This window comes from Zingiber officinale, chromosome 2A, assembly GCF_018446385.1.
Source record: "Zingiber officinale cultivar Zhangliang chromosome 2A, Zo_v1.1, whole genome shotgun sequence".
NCBI classification, from domain to species: domain Eukaryota; kingdom Viridiplantae; phylum Streptophyta; class Magnoliopsida; order Zingiberales; family Zingiberaceae; genus Zingiber; species Zingiber officinale.
Genome location: NC_055988.1, coordinates 154,240,766 through 154,265,574, shown reverse-complemented (window position 1 = coordinate 154,265,574; position 24,809 = coordinate 154,240,766). Strand labels below are relative to the sequence as shown.

The following is a 24,809-nucleotide window of genomic DNA, read 5'->3' as shown; positions in this document are numbered from 1 at the left end:
TATAGTTATATATCCCTTGATTACCTCTCTAAGATTTCCATTATTATTGTATATATCCCTTGTATTTCTTCCTATCTTAGACCCTAGGATTAAGGGATTTGATAAGTTGTAATTATGGTTGTATCTCTTCCAATATTAGATCCTAGGATTAAGGAATTTGATAATTCTTGATGTCTATATAATGTAATCCTCTCTTACTGAAATGAGATAGAAAGCATTTCCAGATATTCTCGTTTATTTCTTTATCATGGTATCAGAGGCAAAACTTTAAGATCATTTCATTTTGTGTTTGGTTCCTTGTCTAGCTCCAAGATATTAGTGTTTTGTTCTTTTTTGTGTTCTTCTAATCTGTTTTCTTAGACCTGATCTCTTAGTACTTGTTTCTGGTTGAATCATGTCTTTGGAACTATCTGAACATTTTCTTGTTTGATTTAATGGCAAGAACTATTCTATCTAGGCATTCCAATTTCAGATCTTTGTTAAGGGAAAGGAACTATGAGATCATATTGATAGAATGAATCATGCACCTAACAACGAGAAGGAGAAGGGGAAATATGCGAAATGGGAGGTGAAGGGTACTCAGATTATATCTTGAATCCTTGGAAGTGTGGAACCCTCCATACTTCTCAATCTCAAGCCTTATAAGACTTCTAGAGAAATGTGGGATTACTTGAAGAAAATTTACAACCAAAGCAATATAGCGTGAAGGTTTCAATTGGAACTTGAGTTGGGTCAACGTAGTGAAAGGGAGTATGCCAATCCAAGAGTTTTATTCTTCCTTTGGAAACCTTTTGGCTGAGTACACCAAAATTGTGTATGTAAGTGTCTTACATACCTCCTAAAGGACACATTGTTACCCAAAGTGTGCATAAGACTAGCAAGCGTGATCAGTTTTTAATGAAGTTAACAAAGGAGTTTGAAGCAATCAAGTCCAACCTGATGAAAAGAGAATCAATTCCTTTATTGGATATTGATGTAGGAGAGCTTCTCAGGGAAGAAGAACGACTCATTACACAAGCTGTCTTGGAACAGAAAGCTCAACATTCTACTCCAATTCCTATTGCCTATGCTGCTCAAGAAAGGTTTAAAGGAGATATCCAGTGCTATAGTTGCAAAGGATTCAAGCACATTGCTACTAATTGTACCAATTATTGTAAGAAACCAAGGCATATCATCAAAGATTGTTCCATTCAACCTCCAAAGAAATCTGAAACTACCTAAATGTCTGGATCGGTTCCTCAAATGCCTCTAGTCTTAGTCAGTCTTTTATTACTCCTGAAACGGTCCAACAAATGATAATTTCGGTCCTTTCTACTTTAGGCCTTTAACAAAATTCTAATCCTAAGCCTTGATATTTTGATTTTGGTACTTCGAATAACATGACCAACATTGTCTTACCTTTAAATAATGTTAAAAAATATAAAGGAGATCATCATATATGGTAATTCCTTACCTATCACAGCTATTAGTGATATTTCAGCCTTTAAATATTGTTTTTGTGTCTCTTAAGTTGTCCACTAATCTTATATTTGTTGGTTGATTAGTTGATAACAATTGTAATGTTCAATTTGCAAATTATGGTTGTCTTGTGCACGATTAAGTGTCCAGGAAGATGATCACACAAGGGCCTAAAGTGGAACATCCCTTTCCTTTGTTTCTATCTCCCTCTCCGACGTCAAACTATGTTGCTTGTAATGTTGTTTAATGTGATAATCAAGTGTGGCATAGACGTTTAGGACACCTTAATTATCATATACTCCAAGTCTTGCTTATATCTGATTTACTTGGAAATAAAATTTCGACTTCTAATAATGATTTTGTTGATTGTGCATCTTGCAAACTTGGTAAAGCAAAACACTTCCTTTTCCATTGCATAAAAATTGCACCACTAAATCTTTTGAACTCGTACATACTAATGTATGGCATATTGCCCCTGTAATCTCTCATGAACATTACAAATGCTTTTGTTACATTTATCGATGATTTCCCTCGCTTTACTTGGGTATATTTTCTTCGGTCTAAGAGTGAAGTTTTCTTTGTGTTTAAAATCCTTCATATTTTAGTCAAAACATAATTTTCTGCCAAAATCAAAACCTTGCATCAGATTCAGATGGCGAATATATGTCGAATGAATTTCAATTTTTTCTTCAAAGTCATGGGATCATATCACAATGTTCTTGTCCTTTTACTTCACAACAAAACTGTGTGGCTGAAAAAAAGAATCGTCGTCTTCTTGATGTTGTTCGCACTCTTCTAATTGAGTCTTATGTTCCTTCTCATTCTTGGTGTGAAGCTGTCTGCTGTTGTTTATTTGATTAATAGATTACCATCTCCCAACTTGAACAATAATTCTCCCTACTATCGTTTGCTTGGGCATGCACCAAATTATTCAAATCTTCATATTTTTAGATATGTTTGTTTTGTTCACCTTCTTGCACATGAAAGAAATAAACTTCCTCTGTCAAAAGTGCTTTCTTAGGATATGTTGTAACCCAAAAAGGATTTCTTTGCTATGATCCTCATGTCCATCAAATTCATGTCTCTAGAATTGTTTTTTTTTTAATTAGTCCTTTAGCATATAACAGACCTCAGAATTCCTTTCTCTATCTGCTTTACCACATTTCCCAAGTCACCAACACCACATTTCCCAAGTCACCAACACCAGTTACAAGATTTAAACCTGGTTAAGTTTATCATAGACGCACTCCTGCATTTGATCCTCCTGCGAGTCTCACTGAGGTTCCTCCACATCTTCCTGCAGCATCTGATCTTGTTTCCAATGACCCACCTCCTCTTCGAAGAAGCTCTAGACCTCACAAACCTCCTAAAAGGTATGATTTTTCAACCCCCATTGCGATGTCTCCTACTTTGTCTTCTATTTTCGTTCCTACTTGTTATAAATAAGCTATGGAACATAAGTGTTGGTAATAAGCAATGGAAGTAGAACTTCGAGCACTTGAGAAAAACCATACTTTCCGATCCTCCAAATGTTAAGCTCATTGGTAGTAAGTGGATCTATCTTGTGAAGCTCAAGTCTGCTGGGCCTATAGATAGATACAAAGCTCGATTGGTTGCTCTTGACAATAAATAAGAATATGGCCTCGACTATGAAGAAATATTTGCATCAGTTGCTAAGATGACCACAATGAGAATCATTCTTGCTATTGAATCCTCTAAATATTAGCCTTTACATCATATCGATGTAAAAAATGTCTTCTTAAATAGGGATCTTAAGGACAAGGTTTACATGAAATTTCCACAATGTGTAGTGACAGCTTCTCATGTAGTTTACAAGCTAAGACACTCCTTCTATGGGTTGAAGCAGGCACCTAGAGCTTGGTTTGAGAAGCTTTGTAGTACTCTTCTCACCTTCTCTTTCACACAAAGTCAATATGATTCATCACTTTTCTTTCCCAAGACAACCATGAGTATGGTCTCTCTTAGTCTATGTTGATGATGGTAAAGACAATGGGATAATCAATAAGCTTCGAAATATGTTGTATAGTACATTTAAAATGAAAGATCGAGCATCTCATGTATTTTTTGGGTTGAAAGTTCACTCTCAAGATCGTGGTTTGTTCATGAATTAACATAAATATATCCAAGATCTCATTGAGCTAGCTAGTTTAAAGGATACTACTGTTGTTGATACACCAATGGAGATGAATGCGAAATACCGAAAAGATGAAGCTAAGCTTTTGCCTAATACTTTTTTATATAGGCAACTTGTTGGTAGTCTTATCTATCTAACAATCACAAGACCCAATATCTCATATATTATCCATATAATTAGCAAATTTATGCAATCACCTTGACATCTTCATCTTGCTGCAGTTGCATTATTCGATATTTAATTGGGTTATCTACTCATGGGTTGTTTTTTCCTACAAAATATGTTCTTCATTTGACTGTGTATAGTGATGCAGATTAGGTTGGTTACCCGGATACTAGGAAGTTACTAATGCATTTTTCTTGGAGTTATGTTAATTTCTTAGAAGTGTAAGAAGCAAGATTGGGTCTCTAAATCTTCCATAGAGACTGAGTACAGAGTCATTTGTTCTAAAATTGTATGGTTATGTCATCTTTTTGAACTTTGATTCCCTCTACCTAATCCTACTCCACTTTATGATGATAATACTAGTGTCATTCAAATAGATGCAAATCCAGTATATCATGAACGCACAAATCACATAGAGGTGGATTGTCATTACATTAGGAAGGTCTTTATTTAAGGTGTTATCACTCTTCCTCATCTTAGATCTTCAATAGCTGATGTCTGTACAAAAGCTTTGAAAATGCAACAACGCAAGTTTCTCAGTAGTAAATTGATGCAAAGAGACTTACCTGCATCAATTATTTCTTCCTATATTAGACCTTAGGATTAAGGGATTTGATAAGTTGTAATTATGGTTGTATCTCTTCCTATATTAGACCCTAGGATTAAGGGATTTGATAATTCTTGATGTCTATATATTGTAATCCTATTATTGAAATGAGATAGAAAACATTTTCAAAAATTCTCGTTTATTTCTTTCTCATCATCCTCACATGTCGAGTACACATTTTTTTCTTTCTCTTAGATGATATCAAACAAAATGGGGTTGATATTGTCCAATACTCCTTTGGTGTTATCCTAGATAGGCAATACAATGATAAATTACTTCTTTTGGTCTCAATGGTATATTAGAAAGGAAATTTCAGTTGCACGATACATAAAATTTCTATCTTCGCACTCAAAAGTAGAGGTGTAAATGAACCAAATCGAGCCGAATATATAGAAAAATCTAAGGCTCGAATTTGGCTCGAAATAGGTACATTCAAGTTCAAGCTCAATTCGAAGCTCAAAAAATTTAAAATTTTTTGTTCGAGTTTGGTTCGAATTAGGGCTCGAGGTCGGCTCGAAAGATTCGAACATGTTCGCGAACTATTCAAATTATTGCTCGAAAATAGATACTCGAAAGACTCAAATTTTATTTATTTAATATATTAATAAAGTACTAAGGCTCGTGAGCAGCTCGTGAACTATCAAACAATATAATTTGGGCTCGAGTTCGGCTCGAAAAAAGTTCAAACATGTTCGAGTTCGGCTCGAATTCGATAAATTCGAATACGAATCAAATATTTTTTGAGTCGGCTGAAAAAGCTCATAAGCCGGCTCGATTCGTTTGCACCCCTACTCAAAAGTATGCAGATTGTATGCAATCGACCTAGTGCAAAATATTATATAAAGTATGTGGGAGCATATTCTAATGTATATACAATTAGCAAAATATTAAACAATATATTGATATTCAATGTATTCATTACTTGTAAAAATATTTAACACTTAAGTTACAAACTACTAAATAGGTAGCTTGGTATCTTATCTCAATTTTGTTTAATTTAAATCTATTTCAATGAGCTATATAAGGTTTTTTAACTGCATGTGTAGATCAAATGTGTAGGTGGTCATCTGCGAGTGTTATGTATCTTCAATTGTTTATGTGACCCAAGCAACAACCTTTTAAAATCATATGCACTAAGTTTTAGTCTCATTTTTGGTGCCCTTCCATTTTTATAAGAATCAATTTTGTTCACATTCTAATATTTGAATGCATGAGAAATTTATGTTTGATTGATGTCCAAAGACGACAAAACTATTGATAAAAAAAAAGGGCGGCCCAGTGCACGAAGCTCCCGCCATACGGGGTCCCGGGGAAGGATCCATTGTACACAGCCTTACCTTGCTTTTTGCAAGAGGTTGTTTCTAGGATTCGAACCCGTGACCTTTTGGTCACATGACAACAACTTTACCGTTGCGCCAAGGCTCCCCTTCACGACAAAACTATTGATAAAAAAATAAATTAGATTTATATTAAGTAATAAAAATAATTCAACATGCATATAGATAAATCAACAAGGAAAATGAGACAACTTCACCTTATAAATAAAATGGCTTACCATTTCCTCCCTTAGTCACAAGGTTCCAATTTACAACTCTAGAATCCACTGCGCTTAGCAAGTCAAGGAAAAATATCCCACATGAAAGACTTCTGTCCTGAAAATTAGAGGAAATAGAATTGATTTGATATGAGATCATTCACCAAAAAAAGTTTTAACATGTTATGAGAACCTGTTGATACAAAACAAGTAATCAAACTGGAATAAGAACAATTAAACAAATATTTCATTTACATTGGCTTGTGATTATTGTAGAATACAAATTAAGAGACATATTTTGCCTGATAATTAGAGTGTGAGCTATACTAAACTCCCAAAAAAGAGCAGCTCGGTGTTGCACGAAACTCCACCCAATGCAGGGTTTCAAGGAATGGTCAAACCACATTGAATCTATAATATGCAATCTTATTCTATATTGCAAGAGGTTATTTCTATAACTTAAACCTATGACCATAAAATCATATGGCGACAACTTTATCATTGCGACAAGGCTCCCTTCACTAACTACAAATTCACTAAATAAGATTGGTCGGTCATAGTTGACAAACGTCTATAAAGATTAAAGATTTGCTTAAACATACAGCACAAATATAAAACCAAAATTTACGTTACAATAGCTTTAGACGTTACAATTATATGGAGAATTTCTCAAAAAAAAACCCAGCTAAAAATGAGATTTAGTTCACAACAACAAAGAATTCCTAGCAAACAGCAACAACAACAACAAAAAAAAGATTTAATTATACCAATGAAGTGTAATATCTCCTCTTCTTCCAATGACATTTTTAATTGTATGTCTTCAGAGTTTTATACTTGAGAAAAAAGGAAAATATTTACCTTAAAGCTGTCCATCCGTGAGTATCTTCCTGAACTCTTTACCGTATTATTAGCCCAGTTCAGGATATCAACATCTTTTATCTCCTTTTCACTAGTGTGGAATCTCAGGTTCCTCAAAAGTTGGAGAATGTTGTATCTCATGAGTTGCCATAGAAAAGCTGGAACATATGTATTTGGATATTCAGTAGTAAATCGATAATAATGATTTAGCAAAACTGGTACTAAACTACTAAAAGAAAGAGTTCAAATCTCTATTGTTTCCAGATTAAACTCTACATCAAACAATTAGTTGATTTAGGTAGTTAATCAAGATGGCTGCCACACTTCAAAGTAATGATATTTACCCAATATTAGTTTTTTGTTCCCTTGCACTATGTCATGTCCAGCAACATTCACCAGAGAAAATTTCAGTTGTCTCCCAATTTTAATAACTTGATTACAGTTCTCTACTTTCTTGAATGGCATTTTTATTGGAGGTTTGTTCGCAGATTTCCAACAAACTATTCCTGGTGCTACCTTATCAATGGCCTCAAGGAGGACCCATCTGCATGTTAAATTTAGCAATATATTAGTAAAAATGCTTGCTGTATGTCTCCTAATAAACAAACAAGTAGTAATCAGACTACACGAGAGTTAGATATTCTTTACCCAGTTCGGAGATCTTCAAACACATTGTTTATATATGAAATTCCGAGACTATTAATCCATAACCTAAATACTCTCTCCTCCCTTGAAACTTGTGGGCTGTCAGCATTTGCTTCAAGAAAGGTGATCTGTTTCATCTGGGACGACAACCCATTCCTGCAGGTTAAAAATACTTAGATATAGCTGTCATGGAGACAGATAGTTATTTGTATATGTGGAGGTCTCACTGGTCAAAGGCCTATTAAACACTGAATTGTCATTAATAATACAGCATTTATTCATACATCAGAAATACACAGGACAAAGAATTACAAAATAAACATGTGGCCTGAAAATAACAGATGGTTGGAGACATTAAGATTTCTGAAAGCATTAACACTAATAATGATTGAAATTGTTGGCTTGTATAGAACAAAATTAGCAAAATGCTTCAAATCAAGTTGATTTAGATCCACAAAGATATATGTTTCTGATTGTTTTAGTATCTAGAACAGGAATGTAAACTCTGAGTCATATAATATTTAAAAAGATATATTTATTGCCATGTATTATGTTTGGATGTGCATAACGTTTAAAAATTACATTATCACCATCGTCCATCTGTCGATGAATTAACAATTTAACACCAAAGTCATCTTCTATGGAAGGTCAACCTTCACGCTATTTAGATGCAGGATCTTTTGCTAGGTTTGCTGAATCAGCCACATGGCTCAGTCGCACAGGCATGGATCAAAACACCAATCAACCTATTTTCTTTTTTTCTGAAGTTTTTCCTGCATGACAACTTATAGACTCTGCAGTTTTTCCTGCAGTTTAACACCCAAGTCATCTGTAGATGAATTATATTCATTGGTCAATTCCAATGGCTATATGAGTACCTATTGGTGGCCCACCATTTCTCTTACCCCCAAAAAGATAAAATTACAACGAGATAAAAGGTAAAAGGGGTGTGCACCTAGGGGATTAATCTTGATTTCTCGTTAATGTAAGGTATAAGCATGTAAAAGATGTCAAAAAGATATTAAGTAAAAGTTTGGGTAAATTCTCTAAATTAGAATATATATATTTCAGAAACTCCAAATATCTAATAGAATATAATAGACAAAGTACCTTACCTTTTCTGGAAAATATGGGCAACAAAGGCAAGATTAAGATTTGGTGAACCATCCACAATATCTTTTGGGGTGAGATACCTTTTGCAACCAATCCTATCTGCATGTTCAAGCACTAATTTTGCTCTGTCAAGAAGATCTTTCACAGTTTTCGGGTATGGCTTCCTACTATGCTCAGGAGCCAAAACATTTAGTAAACATGCATAAGCCTCACTGTCCTGCAACAGAAAAGACCATAATAATAACACTAGTAATCTTTAACATTTTTGTTGATGAAAAGTGGTAATGATTACCTGTTTGACAAATGATACCAATAAGAAAAATAAGATTAAATGAATTTTAACTTTTCATTCACCAACTATATCCACCCAAACTTGGAAAAACATTGACAGTTTTGGTCAAAAATGCTCCATGGTGGAGCAGCTTTGGCCTGGTGGAGCCACTTTGGCCAAAGTTGCTCCATGTTAGAGGTACACTATCCTAAGAGCATGAGCAGAGAGCAGTTTTGATCAAAGCTTCACCGCCTTGAAGCTTTAGTCAAAGTTATTTCAAAGTGGTGCAGTTTTGGTGAAAGTTGCTCAAAGGAGGAGCACAAAGGGCCATTTTGAGTATCAAGTTATGGGAAATATGGATGGGCATTGTTTTGATAAATTTTGAAAGAGGAGCGTTCTTTTGATAATATAAATAAAATGGGTGCCTTTAGATTTTTTGCCAAGCAAATTTTGGAGAAAAAAAAGATCAATAATTGATGTTGTGGCTCCTAATGATAGGAGGGAACACAAAAACAATTTCTTTCTTTGCACTATCTAAAAAATTGATGCTAGGGCATTTTAGGAAATGAAATTAATTAAGACCATTTTCCTATGATTATGTTTTAAAGGCTCTATTAAGACAAAAAAGGAAAAGGAAAATGAATGGGAGAGGATGGCACATGGATACAAAGGGATACAGGAAGAAGAATTTTACATACTGAACTTGAATGAACCTTCAAACTGTCACTATACCTTCACATCTGAGGAAAAGTTGGTTATCAATCTCCTGAAGCCACCTTTCTTGAGCTGAAAATTCATCCACCGCAATAAGATCTTCTCCGGTGGCAAACTCATTAGCTCTTCAACATCCTGTAACATCCAAATGAAACAACGATAATTTACATAGAAAATTTTCAACCCACAAAGTTCTCAAATATATGATGGCTAGACAAAAGAGAGAAAATATCAAAAACCTTTCCGTCGTCGACCAACTCTACAAGTTCAGGAGTTTTCTTCAGGTTAACATCAGCTAGAAGTTGAATCTAACAGTGGAATAATCAGAAACATAGGTCAGCATCCATTCTTTAAAATAATTGCTGGGAAGAAATTAAAATTTATAACAGTATGTTGTGCTCCAATAACATATTGAAACTATTCTCAATAATAGGGCATACCTTGATGATCTGAGATATTAATCCAAGCACAAGGTGAGGCTGAAAACATAATGAACAAAAAGCAAATTAATAGCTGAAGCATATCAAAACAACAAAACTAGCAGAATCCTTGCGAATAATTCATGTCTTTGTCAGAAAAGTTACTGTGATTCTTTGCCCTTTCTTGTCATTATGTCCGTTTATTTGTGAATTTTAATCTTTTCTAAACAGAATAGTCAATAAAAGGAAAAGGAACATCCTGAGCTTTGTAGCAATCTTGTTTGAAGGATCTACCATGTACAATTACAGAATCCAGTTCAGTTACACATTTTGAATTTGAAGAACTATGACAGAGTGTTATTGGCAAGATAATCACATATGATCAAAATACAAATTAGTAGTGAGGTCAAATATTGTTATCCAATTACAAATTGCATGCCCATGAAATTTTGGAAAAAAAAAATAAAAAGAAGGATGAGAAATATTTTTGAGAATCAATTTGGTTTCACAGGAGAGTGATCAACTAATTTGTTTGATAGGACAATTAGCAGAAGATATAGATGTGTTTATCAAGGTCTTGATAATATATGTAGTTGACCTTGATAAACACAAATCACAAATATAGAGAAGTAAAAGTGGCATACCAAGTTTGGCGAGGGACAACATAGTTAGGGTGTGTTTGGTTCAAGTTATCATGCCATAACATTGGTTATATGATTAGCAGATAATCACATAACCAAGGTTATGGAGAATAAAACATAACCTAATGTTATTTGGCTCAACCTTTGGAATACTCATTTTGGGAAAAAAAAAAATCTTTTTTTTTGTTAATGCTGAAATCACGTAAAACCTCACACTTCCAAGATAATCACATTTCGGGTTATATCCCTCATTTGCTGATATGGCGGGCATGCTCCATTACCTGGGAATCACTCATTACTTGAACCAAACAAGATTAAATAACATAACCTTAGGTAGATAACCAGGTTATCAACAATAATCTTCAACCAAACATGCCCTTAAAGTGTAGGTGCTTTCAAGACATAGAGTACATATCTCTAAGCCATGGATATTCCTTTTCCAGTAAGCTATCTAAGGTGAAATATAAATATATTCAATTTTTCAAGATATTTAACATGACTTCTCATACTTCCAGTATACAAGTTGTGTTGATATTATGAGAAAATGCATAGAGATCACAAAGAGGTATTGATTTTTTTTAGAGAGAGAAGATAATAAGAATATGATTAATTGAAACCTTCAAAATCAACCATGATATTTTCGAACCAGATGAATAACAACTAATATACAAATAGCCAAGACTAGAAGAATAAGGGTGGTCCAGTGCACAAAGCTCTCTTTAAAGCAGGATCACGAAGAATGATCGAACCACATTAGATCTATGATACACAGTCTTATCCTGCATTACAAGAGAGTGTTTACGTGACACGAACACGTGAGCACAAGGGCAATAATTTTACCATTGTGCCAAAGCTCCCGTTCAACCAAGACTAAAGAAGAATACCAAAAGAAAATTCATGACAGTTGTGGACTCTTTTACTTTACTAGGAAAAACCCAAAGATCTGCAGAACATTAGAAGTTGAATGTTTTAAGATATCAATAAATAAAAAAATACTCACCCTCCCTTCAGCTAGATCCTGTGTTCCAATATTAACCACTGTGCAACCTATGGCTTTGGCGGAGTTAAGGAACAACATAAGGTTTTCATTCTTCTCCCACAGATTCAACACTCTTTTTGTGTTGATCACCCGCTCATCGATGGTCCCAGGAACAGCCACATTGATAAGTTTACTGCACATGCCAAACAATTGATTTACTAACAAACAATGTCTAAGAACAATCAACGGAAATACAACAAGAACTCGGTAATGGATCACCATAGGAGGACGCCATCCTTGGCGATCTCGAATAGATCATTGGTCATCGGATCAATGGGCAGGTACTTTTTGAGGAAAGGATCATCTCCGAGGTAGTTATTGATATGGGAGACGTAGGAAGCCTTCTCGGATTCACTGATGGTGTGGAGGAGAGTGGTGGTTGCGGCCTTGAGGAAGGCTGAGGACGAGCTTTTAGCACCAACCTTCCCTTGCATCTCCAGGTACACCTTCAAGAAGAGACAGATCCAATCTTAGAGCCAACTAAAGCTACTAGAACACAGATTCGTGACAGGTAAGAAGAGAAGAAACAGACAAAGCAGCAGAACAGACCCGAAGGAAGAGCTCGAAATCGACATGACGATCGAGGTCGGGGTAGGACTCTCTCAGGAAGACAGCCCTCTCATCCTCAGTGATTCCGCCACCGCCGATCTTAAGCTTGGACATCGAGGACGAGAGATCGCGAAGAGTGAGAGACCCTGGGCTGCCTGCGCCATCGTTCCTCACGGAAAGGAACTAATATTTGGAGTAAAAACGAAGTCTTTCATCAACAAAATTAAATGTTTAGAAACAAAATGAAAGAGGAAGTATCGTGGTGTCGGTGGTGGTACCTGGTTTTTGAGAGATCGGAGCTCGACTTGGGTAAACTGGTTGTGGAGCCAGGGATCAGAGACGACCACACCCTCAAAGCCGGCCATTGAGGGAACTTCCTGCTGTGGTTTCCCTCAGAGAGAATCGGGTGGTGGCGGTGGCGTGGTGACGATGGGAGGGTGGTGGAAGGCGAAATGGAGTGCGAGGTGGGTGCAGGTGAGATTGAGATGGGGGATGGAGAGAGAAAGCGACTGGGCAATCGGCAGCTCAGAGCTCGGTTGCAGAGAGCGTGAAAAGCAGCAGAGTTTTGTAACGGAAAAGGGAGCAGTATATTTTCGAGCTCAAATAAGAATTCGCCTGGCTCTTTTTCGTATTCTCGACCAGCGCATTAATGGACGGGTTTAATTTTCTGTATGAAGATTCGACGGTAGATGTAGGAGCACCGATCAAATCGGACGTCTCATTTTGAGCAACGCCCACACATTAATTTAATAAAAATATTATTAAATTAATTTTAAAATGACTGGTAAAATCATTGTAGATATAATTCGGCAATATTAAAAAAAGATGTCACGAGTCTCTTATTTTTAAAAATACTCTATTTTTAAAAATAATATATCATAAAGAACATTATTCATTATATTTTTTAAATAAAAAATATTATTACTTTATTACTATTGCTTTGGTAGCTATATTTATAATTATTATAGCGTGTTAAAGTAAATTATTTTAATTTTTTTTAAATTTAATTTGATTAAAAATACTATATAAGGCATTATTATATTGAAATATTTTTTATTAACTTGTTAAAAATAGATTTAATTAAAGTTACTCCATTTTAATTAAAATTACTTTGACACGACCATAAAAGTTATGATCATAATTTATGACAGTTATAATCATAATAAAATCATTTTAACTTTATTAAAATTATATAAGCATCATCATATTAAAATATTTTACAAATTTATTTAAAAATTATTTAAACTTAATTAAAATTATTCTAACTTATTAAAATTATTTTAACATTATTTGCAACACTTATTATATCCGTAATTTCTACAAGCTAATTAGGACAATTTATAGAAACTATAACATATTTTTACAATTATAATAATTATAATTATAGCTACTAAATAAGTGTTCAAGCGATTTTAATTAAAATTAAATAATTTTAACTGTATTTTAATACAACAGTTGTAGTCAACTGCTATATAATGCTATATTTGAACATATTTTTTACAATAATTAAAATAAAAGTTTCTTTTTATTTTTAACCAATAGTAAAGACGGGACGTAGAAAAGGAGGGACGAAACACCAAGATTCTAGGATTTTGATGTGGGTCTCATTTTGATTGGTGCTAATACATCTAATAATAGAAGCAGGAGAAAGGACCCGGACTGGGTCCGGTTATCTGGCGAGACAATGAATCAAGTACTCTTACTTTACATTGCTTTCCTACTCGTGACAGCGACGGCCATTAAATTACTCTTCTCTTGACCACTGATTTGAATCTAATCTCTCCCGCGCTCTCCCCTTAAATTTCTTCTCGTGACTTTAGCATTCGGTAGTTCATTATTTCAAACATAAAGATTTTTCTCTAAATTAGGTTTCAATCTTAATTGGACAACTTTGTTATTGGAGATAGAGGGAATTATATGAATTTAAAATTACAGAATCAAATTCAGTTTTATTATAATTTTGTTGTCGGAGATAGAGGAGATTATCTAAATTTGAAATTATAGAATCAAAATCAATCTTATCTGTTAAGTGATCTAAGTGGATAATCTTAAGTTATCAAGTAAGCTTCTAATTCGATCGGCAGAGCTACACTGAGTGATTTCAAAATTCATCCGAGTGGAAGTTGTTGTGTTGCTTTCCCATTTCTTGAGTGTTACAAGGTCTACTACTCCTATGCTTTCCGAGTCCGACTGGAAAAACGAGTACAGTAGAAGTTACATCACTCGACATTAAATTGGTCGAGTACTCCGAGTGTCAAGTTGCCCGAGTACTAAGCTCTCTAAACTACAAAGTCACCCAAGCGCTAACTACAGAGTGCTCGGGGAGTCGATGTCGAGTCAAGAACGAAAGCTGAGTACTCGACAAGTATTCCCAAGTAGATGTCGCAGCTGAGCCGAGAGTGGAATCACCCGACTATCCAAATTAGGAAGAGGCGTCCTCGACTGCCGAGTATTTATCAAGCACAAGTAGGTTATTGTACCCCCATCGGAAATAGGCATCCTTAAAATAGATTCACCCCGTCTCCGGCGATGATTAGAGGTTGTCATGGGTCATCTATTTTCTATAATCCAATGACAAATCGTGATCACCACCAAACATTGATAGTCATGGTGAACTGAATGTATACTTGATTGCTATCACGAGTGGATCTGTCGAGCAAATGCATGACATAAAGGAAAACCAGTGTGAGAACGAAGGTGGACAAAAATCACTTTTCTTGCACACATCTTGTTGAAGATCGTGGCCTCGTCTTTTATAGGAGCTCCGACTTTAGACAATATTAAATGGCCAGTTAATTGTCATTTACTGTCTTTACTCATCCGGATCAAAACGCCAACCGTAGTCGATCATAGGAGGTTATAGAAAGATAGCACCAGCGTCAACTCTTCTCTTTCAAATTTGGCTATGAAAAGGAATACACCAAATGAGCCTATACTAAATAAGCCCACGGAGTGGTAATGTCTAGGGATGTAAATGAACCAAATTGTTCGCAAGCTATTCGAAGCTCGATTCGGTAAAAAAAACTCGTTCGAGTTCGTTCGTTTATCTTATCGAGCCGAGCTCGAGCTCGATTTCGAGCTCGACAGTTTTATCGAGCCGAGCTTGAGCTTAAGGATATTCGGCTCGTGAGCTCGCGAACATGTTCGTTTATAGGCTCGCGAGCCAAAAAAATGAGTCTTAAAACGAGCCTTAAACCGAGCCAAAAAAACGAGCTCTAAAACGAGTCTTAAAATGAGCTTTAAAACGAGCCAAAAAACGAGCAAAAAACGAGCTCTAAACGAGCCCGAAAACAAACCCAAGCTCGCTTAACAAGTTAGGCTCGTTAACTTTGATAATCGAGCTAATAACGAGCCGAGTTCGAGCTGTTCGCGAGCTTGATAATTCTAAAACGAGCCGAACTCGAGCCTTGTGATAAAAGCTCGATTCAAGCTCGAGCCGAGCTCGAACCTGAATATAACTTAAATGAGTCGAGTTTGAGCCTAATACTGTTCAGCTCGGTTCGGCTCGTTTACACCCCTAACAATGTCATAGGAATTCTCTCTAGAGTTTCCTTAAGAAAAGAAGACTTTCGGCGAATTTATAATCAAGAAATCCTATCCGTCTATTAGGTCAAGCATATTCTCTAAAAGTGAATTCTTGCTAACAGAAAGAGAACTGTCTATCCTATTGGTGTCTACCTTTTTGTATGTCACGAGGCGCATCAAATTAATAAAGATTAGAAACTCACTAAAATTAAGACACGTGTCGTAGTAAGGAGTCCCAAGTCGTATTTTTCTCAAAGGATAACTAGTGAGTGTGTGTTATTTCTAGAATTGGTTTTAATTATACTCGTATATCATCAAGATGAATTCAATATCAATTTAATTGAAATTAAATTCGAATTCAATGCATCAGTAAAACAAGGAAAACAATCAACAAAATCTTCAATGAACAACTAAAATTCAACTTGACAATTAAACTCATAAGATCAAACAAAATTATATTGAACAGAGGTATCAATCAATATATCAAATTAAGCAGTCCAAATGTAAGCATGATCCCAGTTATAATATCACTGAACAGAACAAAAACCTCGCTAACTACAAAACTGAAACTAACAAGATTGTGTCAATCTTAACTTCTAATCCTAAACAAAAACTACATTACAAACTAATCTAGCAATTAAAAATAAAGATTTAATTACAGAAGTTAACAGAATCCAGGTTGCTAAGCTAAGTAATCCAAACAGATTTGTAAGCATCTAAAGTAGCTGATTATGGGTTTGAATTGCCGAAATTCAACAAAATCATAACTACAGGTAAGAAATCAGAACAGAATTATAGAAGAAGAAGAACTTAAACAGAACCAAATTGCAAAGAAAAGATTCAAATCATCAGATCATCAGATTTGAGCCAGTTCAAAAACAATTCGAAGATAAAACAAAGAAAACTAAAACCCTATCATTCCACAAACCAAAACCTTGCCACAAGCTTCTTCACCCTGCTGTCACTACAGAACCACCGCAGAGAACGCCCTTCTGGTAATCGGTGTTGAATCCTGAGCTTCCAACTAATCCAGCCAGATGTTCATCGCCTCAGAGAACGCCCTTCTAGCTCACACCCGAATGGAATCTACATCGCACAAGAAAACAGCGCTGAGTTCTGGAATTTGCGACACCAATCGATTGATCAGATCGATTCTGGAGTTGCTGATGGAATGAGGAAACGGGAGTGTCGTCGGAGCCTCAGAGAACACCCATACAGCTCCGGTGATGATGGAAATCGTGGATCGGAGAACGACCCTGCATCCGGACTGTGAAATGGACAGAGACCAACTGCGCGGACTGGAGAACGCCCCTGCCGCTTCTGTGCCCTTGGACGATGATCGCCGGAGCTCAGGGAATCGCCGCCGATGAAGAAAACTCACTCTCAGATCTGGAATGGTGAACAGGAGCTGCGACCGTCGCGCAAAGAAGAAGAGAAACAGTGCCAAAATCACGAAGCCGAGCCCATACACTGTAGCTTCTCACGCGGCCTTTTAAATCTCCTCAGATTTGATCGGACGGCTGGGATGCTTCAGAGCTAAATCAACGGTGAAAGATGACCTAAAATCCGATCCAAGTGTACCGATCTTCATCTACGGTCCAGATCTGCTCCTCATTAGGTCGGATGGACCAGATACTTGACGGATGGCTCAGATCTCTCCAATCTTCAATGGACTGTCCAAATCAATCCAAAGCTTGATCACCTCGTTTAGCCCTAGATTTGAGCCCAAATGTGGTCTGATCTGATCGGGTCCATGACCCTTTTGATGCCTACAAAATAATAAACAAATATTAGCATCAAATACCATGAAAATAGGCTAATTTACAATTAGGCCCAAAATCAAATGAAATTATGAAATGTAATGCAAATATGAGTTTAAGCTATGAATAGACCAATAAAAATATGCATTATGATTCAAAATAATATAGCTAAATCATGATTATCACCTATCAAGCAATCGATTCAATAACAAATGATTCGGTGCGCATTTCATTTCATACTACTCCATGATGGCTAGCTAGCTTTCCTGCTGTTGTGCTTGCTATTAATTCCTAGATGCGCTCATCTTATGAGGAGAGATCTAATATTTATTCTTTGCCAATCATACTGCCTGTGGGGTGGTAATAGAAGATGCAGCTTAGATTGCATCTATTATACACTTGAATAAGTAGTAAAAATGGATTCAAATAGTAAAATATTGTTTCATTCACTTAGATAAATTTTATCTTGACAGATTCGGTATTCGACACGTATAAATTATGCTCACATATGAATAACTTAGTTCAGTGTAATTCATCTATCTTACAGCTTATACCGTGCACAAAAAAAGATACCTCTTAAAAAAAACATGAAAGTTATAGTTAGGAAAGAAAAAAATGGAGGAAAAATAAGAGGAAGAAGAAGGGAAGAGAAGCGTACTTAAGGGCCATAGACGTCAAAGTATTGGGCGGTAGAGCCACTACCATTGTCGTCCTATCACTTAGGGCATTCAGAGCATTTGGAAGAGGAAGAGGCTAAATCTATTAGTTCGTGAGAAGAGGGTTTGATTGTTTATGAGGAGAAGCCAAGCGCTTGTGCAGGGAGGGAATGCACTTACAAAATTGTAAGATTCAAAACAAGTAACGACATAAAAGAAGATTTATGTTTATCAAAATGCTTTTTGGTAGCATAATATTACGGTAATTTACCAAATCACACACATAAACATCTTAATTGACCAAAAGGCGTATGTTACTTTGATATTTACCAAAGGACGCACTTTTTCAAGTGCACTTCCCTTTTTATCCTTCTGACAAATCAAAATTTTTTTGTCATTTTTCTTTTCTCCCTCTTCTCTTTCCTATCTCTTCTTTCATCAACGACATTTAAGATTTAGTTAATTTTTTAATAATATTTTAATACATTTAGAGAAACTAAAATAAACTATGAATAGAAATTTGAACTCCTTGTAATCTCAGAAATCTACAGGAATTGAAATAAGTACAATCAGAACTCTCTAGGTCCATCAGTGGGTTTCGGTCAAAACCCACTGATGGACCTAGAGAGCTTCGATTGCACCCATTTCAGTTTCTATGGATTTCTGGTGTTACAAGGAGTTCAAATATGTTATCCATTGTTTATTTTGACTTTTAGAATGTGTTAAAATATAAGAAGAAAGAATCAGCAAAAAAATTTCATATCACACCCACGTTGGGCCTGATATGAATCATATCATGCCCAACGTGGGCCTAATATGATTCATATCAGGCCTAACGTGGAGTTTTTTTACTGATTCTTTTTTCTTATATTTTAACACCTTCTAAAAGTCAAAATAAATAATGGATAGCATATTTGAACTCCTTGCAACATCAGGAATCCACATAAACTGAAATGGGTGTAATCAGAGCTCTCTAGGTCCACCAGTGGATTTTGACCGAAACTCACTGATGGACCTAGAGACCTCAGATTACACCCATTTCAATTCCTGTGGATTCCTGATGTTACAAGGAGTTCAAATATACTATCCATTATTTATTTTGACTTTTAGAGGTGTTAAAATATAAGAATAAAGAATCAGTAAAAAGGCTCCACGTTAAGCCTGATATGAATCATATCAGGCCCACGTTGGGTCTGATATGATTCCATATCAGGCCTAATATGGGTCTCACTCTATTAGGAATGCTCAACTATTTTAGGAACTCTTCAAAATAAAATGCTTTAGGAAGGTCTCACTCTATTAGGACATACATCATGAACTGAGATTTAAGTCAAAATAAAATGCTACATTAGAAATGAAGAGTTCCTAAAATGGTTGAGCATTCCTAATAGAGTGAGATTCACATTGGGCCTGATATGAAAGACATAGACTAGCTGATGTGATTTTAGGAATCAAAATTCTTAGAACAACAGAATGACTTATTCTTAGTCAGTCCCATTACGTGGACAAAATTCTTGAGAAATTCACCAAGGGTGATACTACGTTGGCACGAATGTCGATAGATACGAGTCAACATCTATCGAAAAATCAAGGTGAAAGTATCTCTCAGATAGAGTACTCTCGAGTAATTAAAAGTCTGATGTACTTGATGAGTTGTACACGGTCAGACTTGGCCTATGCAATAAGCAAACTAAGTAGATACACGAGTAATCTCGGTGTTGAGCACTGGAAAGGAATAACAAGAGTACTGAGGTACTTGAGGTATGTTGGGACAATTTCCCTTGGTCAAGTTTGACAAGTTGACTAAGCTTGAGTTGAGTCAAGCTTGAGTCGGGATTTGAGTTTTGATGTTTGATAATATAAGGAGATTGTTGGAGCAATCGTCCGATTATGGAGATGGTCAAAGGGTTGACCAGGTTAATGAGAATACTGTTGGAGTGTATACTGAAAGCCTAAGCTTTGTAAACATTCATTATGAATAAAGAATCACATTTGGTCAAATTGTCTACATTTAGTTGTAGTTGTTCAATTAATTTATACTGTAGATAACATAGTATGTGGTGTCACATGCAGAAGATGATGTTATCAGTACCTTATAAATTATAAACAGTAGCTCACGACCAAAATGGAAATGAACAAACCATTAGAAGGTTGTAGTGTAATTAGGTATCAGTTTATCTTGACTGTATAATTACACTAGTACACTTAGAGTGTATTGAGTAGAACCATTTGAGGTCGTTTCTTTTATACTGATTTTATAAAGAAACAAAGACCTCGGTTATTATGGAAGTGTGTGCTCTTAATCCTGATATAATAACAAGCACATATATTTGATATTTATTTCTTTAATTTATCAATGGGTGAGATTTAGTTCGATAAATCAATAAGCCCGATAAGTTGGGAAATGGTATCACTTATAGTGTGTGTTGTTGATTATAGAAGGAAACTGTGTCCTAGAGATACTAGGTTGATAATGTCCTCAAGAGGAGCTCATAAGGATTGTCATGTTAAACCCTGCAGGTGGACTTAGTCCGACATGATAATAAGGTTGAGTGGTACTACTCTTGGACTAAGATATTAATTAAATGAGTTGTCAGTAACTCACTTAATTAGTGGACATTCGATATCTTAAACATAGGGAGACTAACACACTCATAATAAGAAGGAGCCCAAAAATGTAATTTGGGATTGGTGCGGTAGTTCAATAATAGTTCTCTAGTGGAATGAATTATTATTGATAAAATTAAGTTGTGTGTTCTGGGCGAACACGGGATGCTTAATTTTATCGGGAGACCAAAACCAATTCCTCCTCTCGGTCCCTATCGTAGCCTCTTATTTATAGAGTACTATATCCACCTATACTCACCTTCTATACCCATCAATAGGGGGCCGACCAAGCTAGCTTGGGAACCAAGCTAGGGCCGGCCTAGGTATAAGATTGGGTGGCCGGCCCTAGCTTGAACCCAAGCTAGTGGGGGCCGACCAAATTAAATTAAAAAAGAAATTTAATTTTAATTTTTATTATGTGGAAGATATAATTTATTAAAGAGAATTAAAATTAAAATATCTCTCTTGTAAAAGATTTACAATAGATTAAAGAAAGAGATTAGATCTCTTTCCTTATTTGTAGATTGGTGAGATATTTTATTTTCTCTTTAAAAATTATTCACATGTTGTAAAATTAAAATTATGGAAAATTTTTTTTATCAACCATGAAGAGATTTTTGAAGAGAAATTTTAATTTTAAAATTTCCGGAAACAAATTAGGAAGTTTTAATTGTTGATTGAAACTTGTCCAATTTGTTCTTCATGATGTGGCCGGCCACTTGAATTTAATTGGGGAAATTTTATTTTATTTTTCTCAATTAAATCATGTCAAGGAAATTAAGGAAATTTTATTGTAATTAAATTTCCTAATTTGCCTAGGCCAAGGAATATAAAAGAAGGGGTGAGGGTGCCTTCAAGAGATACAACCTCTATTATTTCTCTCCCTCTTTTGTTCCTTGGTGTGGCCGGCCATCCTTTCCCTCTCTTCCTCTTGTGGTGGCCGAACCCCTCTCTTTCCTTGGAGCTCTTGTGGTGGCCGGATACTACTTGGAGAAGAAGAAGAAGAAGGAGAGGAAGCGAGCATCTCTTAGAGCTTGGTTAGTGTTTTGATTTTCTTCCTTGGTGAAGCTTCTTTCTTTGTGGCCGAACCTAGCTAGGAGGAGAAGAAGGTGGTTGGTGGTTTCTCATCTCGGAAGATCGTTGCCCACACAACGTCCGAGGTTAAAAGAGGAATACGATAGAAGATCAAGAGGTCTTTCTAGAAGGTATAACTAGTAGTTTTTCCTTTTCCGCATCATACTAGTTATTTTTGGAAATAATACCAAATACAAGAGGCTTACGTTCTAGTATTTTGAATATGTTTTTCGATGTTGTGTTTTTTTTTTGTTTTATTTATCCTTGTGATTTGATTGTTCTTTTCGGTTAACCTAAAGTTATTTTAGGAAATTAAATATTAGCTTTCTATAAAAGGTTTTGTCTAGTCGGTGGTGGTTGCTCCCATATCCAAGAAGGTCATGTGCCTCGCCACGTCAGTACTGGGAACCAATTATGGAAATTAATATTTAATGGAATTAATAACTTAAGGTGATTTGGGTTGAACGTGTTTAGTTCCGCAGGAGACCCAAGTCAAAACCTAAAAGAACGAATAGATTAAGTTTTGGATCAAACGTGTTAAGTTCCGCAGGCGATCCAAAATTTAATTTAAAAGAACACATGGTAGCTAGGAAAAGGTTCAGAGCTTTGTACAAAATTTTTGTACAGTGGAACCTCTAGGTTTTCCGAGTAGCAACCAACAAATACAAGTCAAGTAGGTCAAGGTTGACAGGAGACTTGACCGGGAAAGTCCTAACTGGAGGATAGGCGTATAGAAAGTGCTAACTAGAGGTTAGGCGTATGGTAGTCCTAACTGGAGGTTAGGCATATGGAAGTCATAATTGGAGTTTAGGCAGTGGTGGAAGTCCTAACTGGAGGTTAGGCAAATTGGAAGTCCTAACTGGAGTTTAGGCAGTGGTGGAAGTCCTAACTGGAGGTTAGGTAAATTGGAAAGTCCAAGTGTGATCTTGGCAAAGGAGGAAGTCCTGGTGAGGAGCCAGACATTTGGGAAGTCTTGGTGAGGAGTCAGGCAACTAAAAGTCCAAGTGTGATCTTTGCAAAGGAGGAAGTCCTGGTGAGGAGCCATGCAACTGGAAGTCCAAGTGTGATCTTGGCAAAGGAGGAAGTCATGGTGAGGAGCCAGGCAATTGGGAAGTCCTGGTGAGGAACCAGACAACGAAAAGTCCAAGTGTGATCTTGGTAAAGATTGTAAGTCCAAGCATGTGGTCTTGGCAAGATAAGTCCTAGTGTGTCTTGGCAAGGAGAACTCGATAACTAGGATAAGGCCGAAGGAAGCTCTTGAAGACAAGGCGTGAAGGATGGGAGATATCCGAGAGATGCAAGGCTGATGGAGGAGGCTAGAAGGCTAGTTCGAGGTTGGTCGAGTATGGCCAAATGCTAGGCACGGAGGCCAAACAGGTCACGATTGACCAGGAGTTGGGTTGGAGATTTTGGACTTGAGTTTGAGTCAAGTCCAGGCTAGTTAATCGATCGGGCGATCGATTGAACCAGGGTCCAATCGATCAGTCGATCGATTGGAGTGTGCTATGATTATGGGAAGGCCCAATCGATCGGTCGATCGATTAGGATGTGAAATCGCGAGCACAGAAGCGTTCCCAATCGATCGGACGATCGATTGGGAGATGCCAATCGATCGGTCGATCGATTGGGCAGCAGAAGCTCTCGCGCGCTCGCGAGAGCACAGAAAGGCTCTGAATCGATCGAGCGATCGATTCAGGTAGTCCCAATCGATCGGTCGATCGATTGGGAAGTGGTCGTTGGGCAGGAAACGAGCGATAGACGGCTGCGATGGAGCGGTACTGACGTGGCAATCGATTGTGGATGGATTGGATCGATTGGGAGCACTGTTTAAAGCCTTGGCGGAGCGTTTTCTCCGCAGTTCTTTGCGAACTTTCTTCCTGTAATTTTGCTGCGATCTTGAGCGACTTTCTCCAATCTTCACCGCCAATTCTTAAAGGCTCTTGAGAGTGTTCTCTCAAGGTTCAAGAGGCAGCAACAAACACAAGTAAGCAAGAAGAGAGTGTATTCATTTGTATTTATATTTCTCTTTCTTGTGTGAGTGTTGTGTTGTAGTGTGAGTTTGTACGAGGCTTCTCCGCCTCCAGCTGCGACCAAGAAGGAGGTTTTCATAGTGGAGATAGCGTGTCGTGTGTGGATCCTTGGATTAGTCACCTCTTTTTGAGGTAGATACCAAGTAAATCTACTTGTTAGCATTGTGTGAGTCTTGTACATTATTTCCGCTGCATATCATCATCAAGATGAAGCAAACCGACGCAAGCACGACGAACCGCTATTCACCCCTCCTCTAGCGGGCACAAAGGTCCCTACAAGATATACTCGTGAATATGGACTGCACTATACAAGATATCCTGCTGTGATCGAAGGATACAGCGATGCAAGTTGGATATCTGATATAAAAGACTTTAAGTCTACGAGTGGATATATCTTCACTCTAGAAGGTGCATCCATTTCCTGGAAATCTTCTAAGTAAACTGTAATAACTAGATCCACAATGGAATCTGAGTTTGTAGCTCTTGACAAATGTTATGAAGAGGACGAACGACTACGACAATTCTTAGAAGATATTCCACGATGGCTGAAACTTGTGCCGACGATTTGCATACATTGTGATAGTCAATCAGCAATCGATCGGGCACAGAGTCATCTGTATAATGGTAAGTCTAGACATATACGTCGTAGACATAATACTATTAGACAATTATTCTCAACGGGAGTTATCACTGTTGATTATGTGAAGTCAAAGGATAACCTAGCGGATTCGCTAACCAAAGGGTTAAATCGAGAGTTAGTTGCAAACTTCTCACAAGGAATGAGCTTGATGTCGTTGTCAGTGATCAGTGCAGAGGACACCCAACCTATGCTGACTGGAGATCCCAAGAAGTAGGTTCAAAAGGGCAACTAATCTGCACTGACTAGACACACTGTGGGGGATAATCCAATGAAACAGTGACTAGACGAGGCTAAGCCGATGGGCTTTTAATGATCAAGAAGAGTAGATGACAACTCTTGAGGGATCACC

At 36.6% G+C, this 24,809-nt stretch overlaps 1 protein-coding gene across 1 annotated transcript in view; it reads right to left on the bottom strand.

Moving 5' to 3' along the window:
- Positions 1-12,771, bottom strand: part of LOC122042831 (fimbrin-2-like) — a 35,071-nt gene extending 22,300 nt beyond the window's left edge. Inside the window, exons 1-12 of the mRNA XM_042603154.1 lie at positions 12,447-12,771; positions 12,169-12,351; positions 11,839-12,065; positions 11,581-11,752; positions 9,961-9,999; positions 9,760-9,828; positions 9,539-9,655; positions 8,538-8,752; positions 7,426-7,578; positions 7,122-7,321; positions 6,778-6,935; positions 5,941-6,037 (exon numbers count right to left, since the gene is read on the bottom strand). Coding sequence (XP_042459088.1) covers positions 5,941-6,037; positions 6,778-6,935; positions 7,122-7,321; positions 7,426-7,578; positions 8,538-8,752; positions 9,539-9,655; positions 9,760-9,828; positions 9,961-9,999; positions 11,581-11,752; positions 11,839-12,065; positions 12,169-12,351; positions 12,447-12,533 — 1,717 coding nt within the window. The 5' untranslated portion in view covers positions 12,534-12,771. The remainder of the gene's footprint in view (positions 1-5,940; positions 6,038-6,777; positions 6,936-7,121; positions 7,322-7,425; positions 7,579-8,537; positions 8,753-9,538; positions 9,656-9,759; positions 9,829-9,960; positions 10,000-11,580; positions 11,753-11,838; positions 12,066-12,168; positions 12,352-12,446) is intronic.
- Between the last annotated feature and the right edge of the window lie 12,038 nt (positions 12,772-24,809).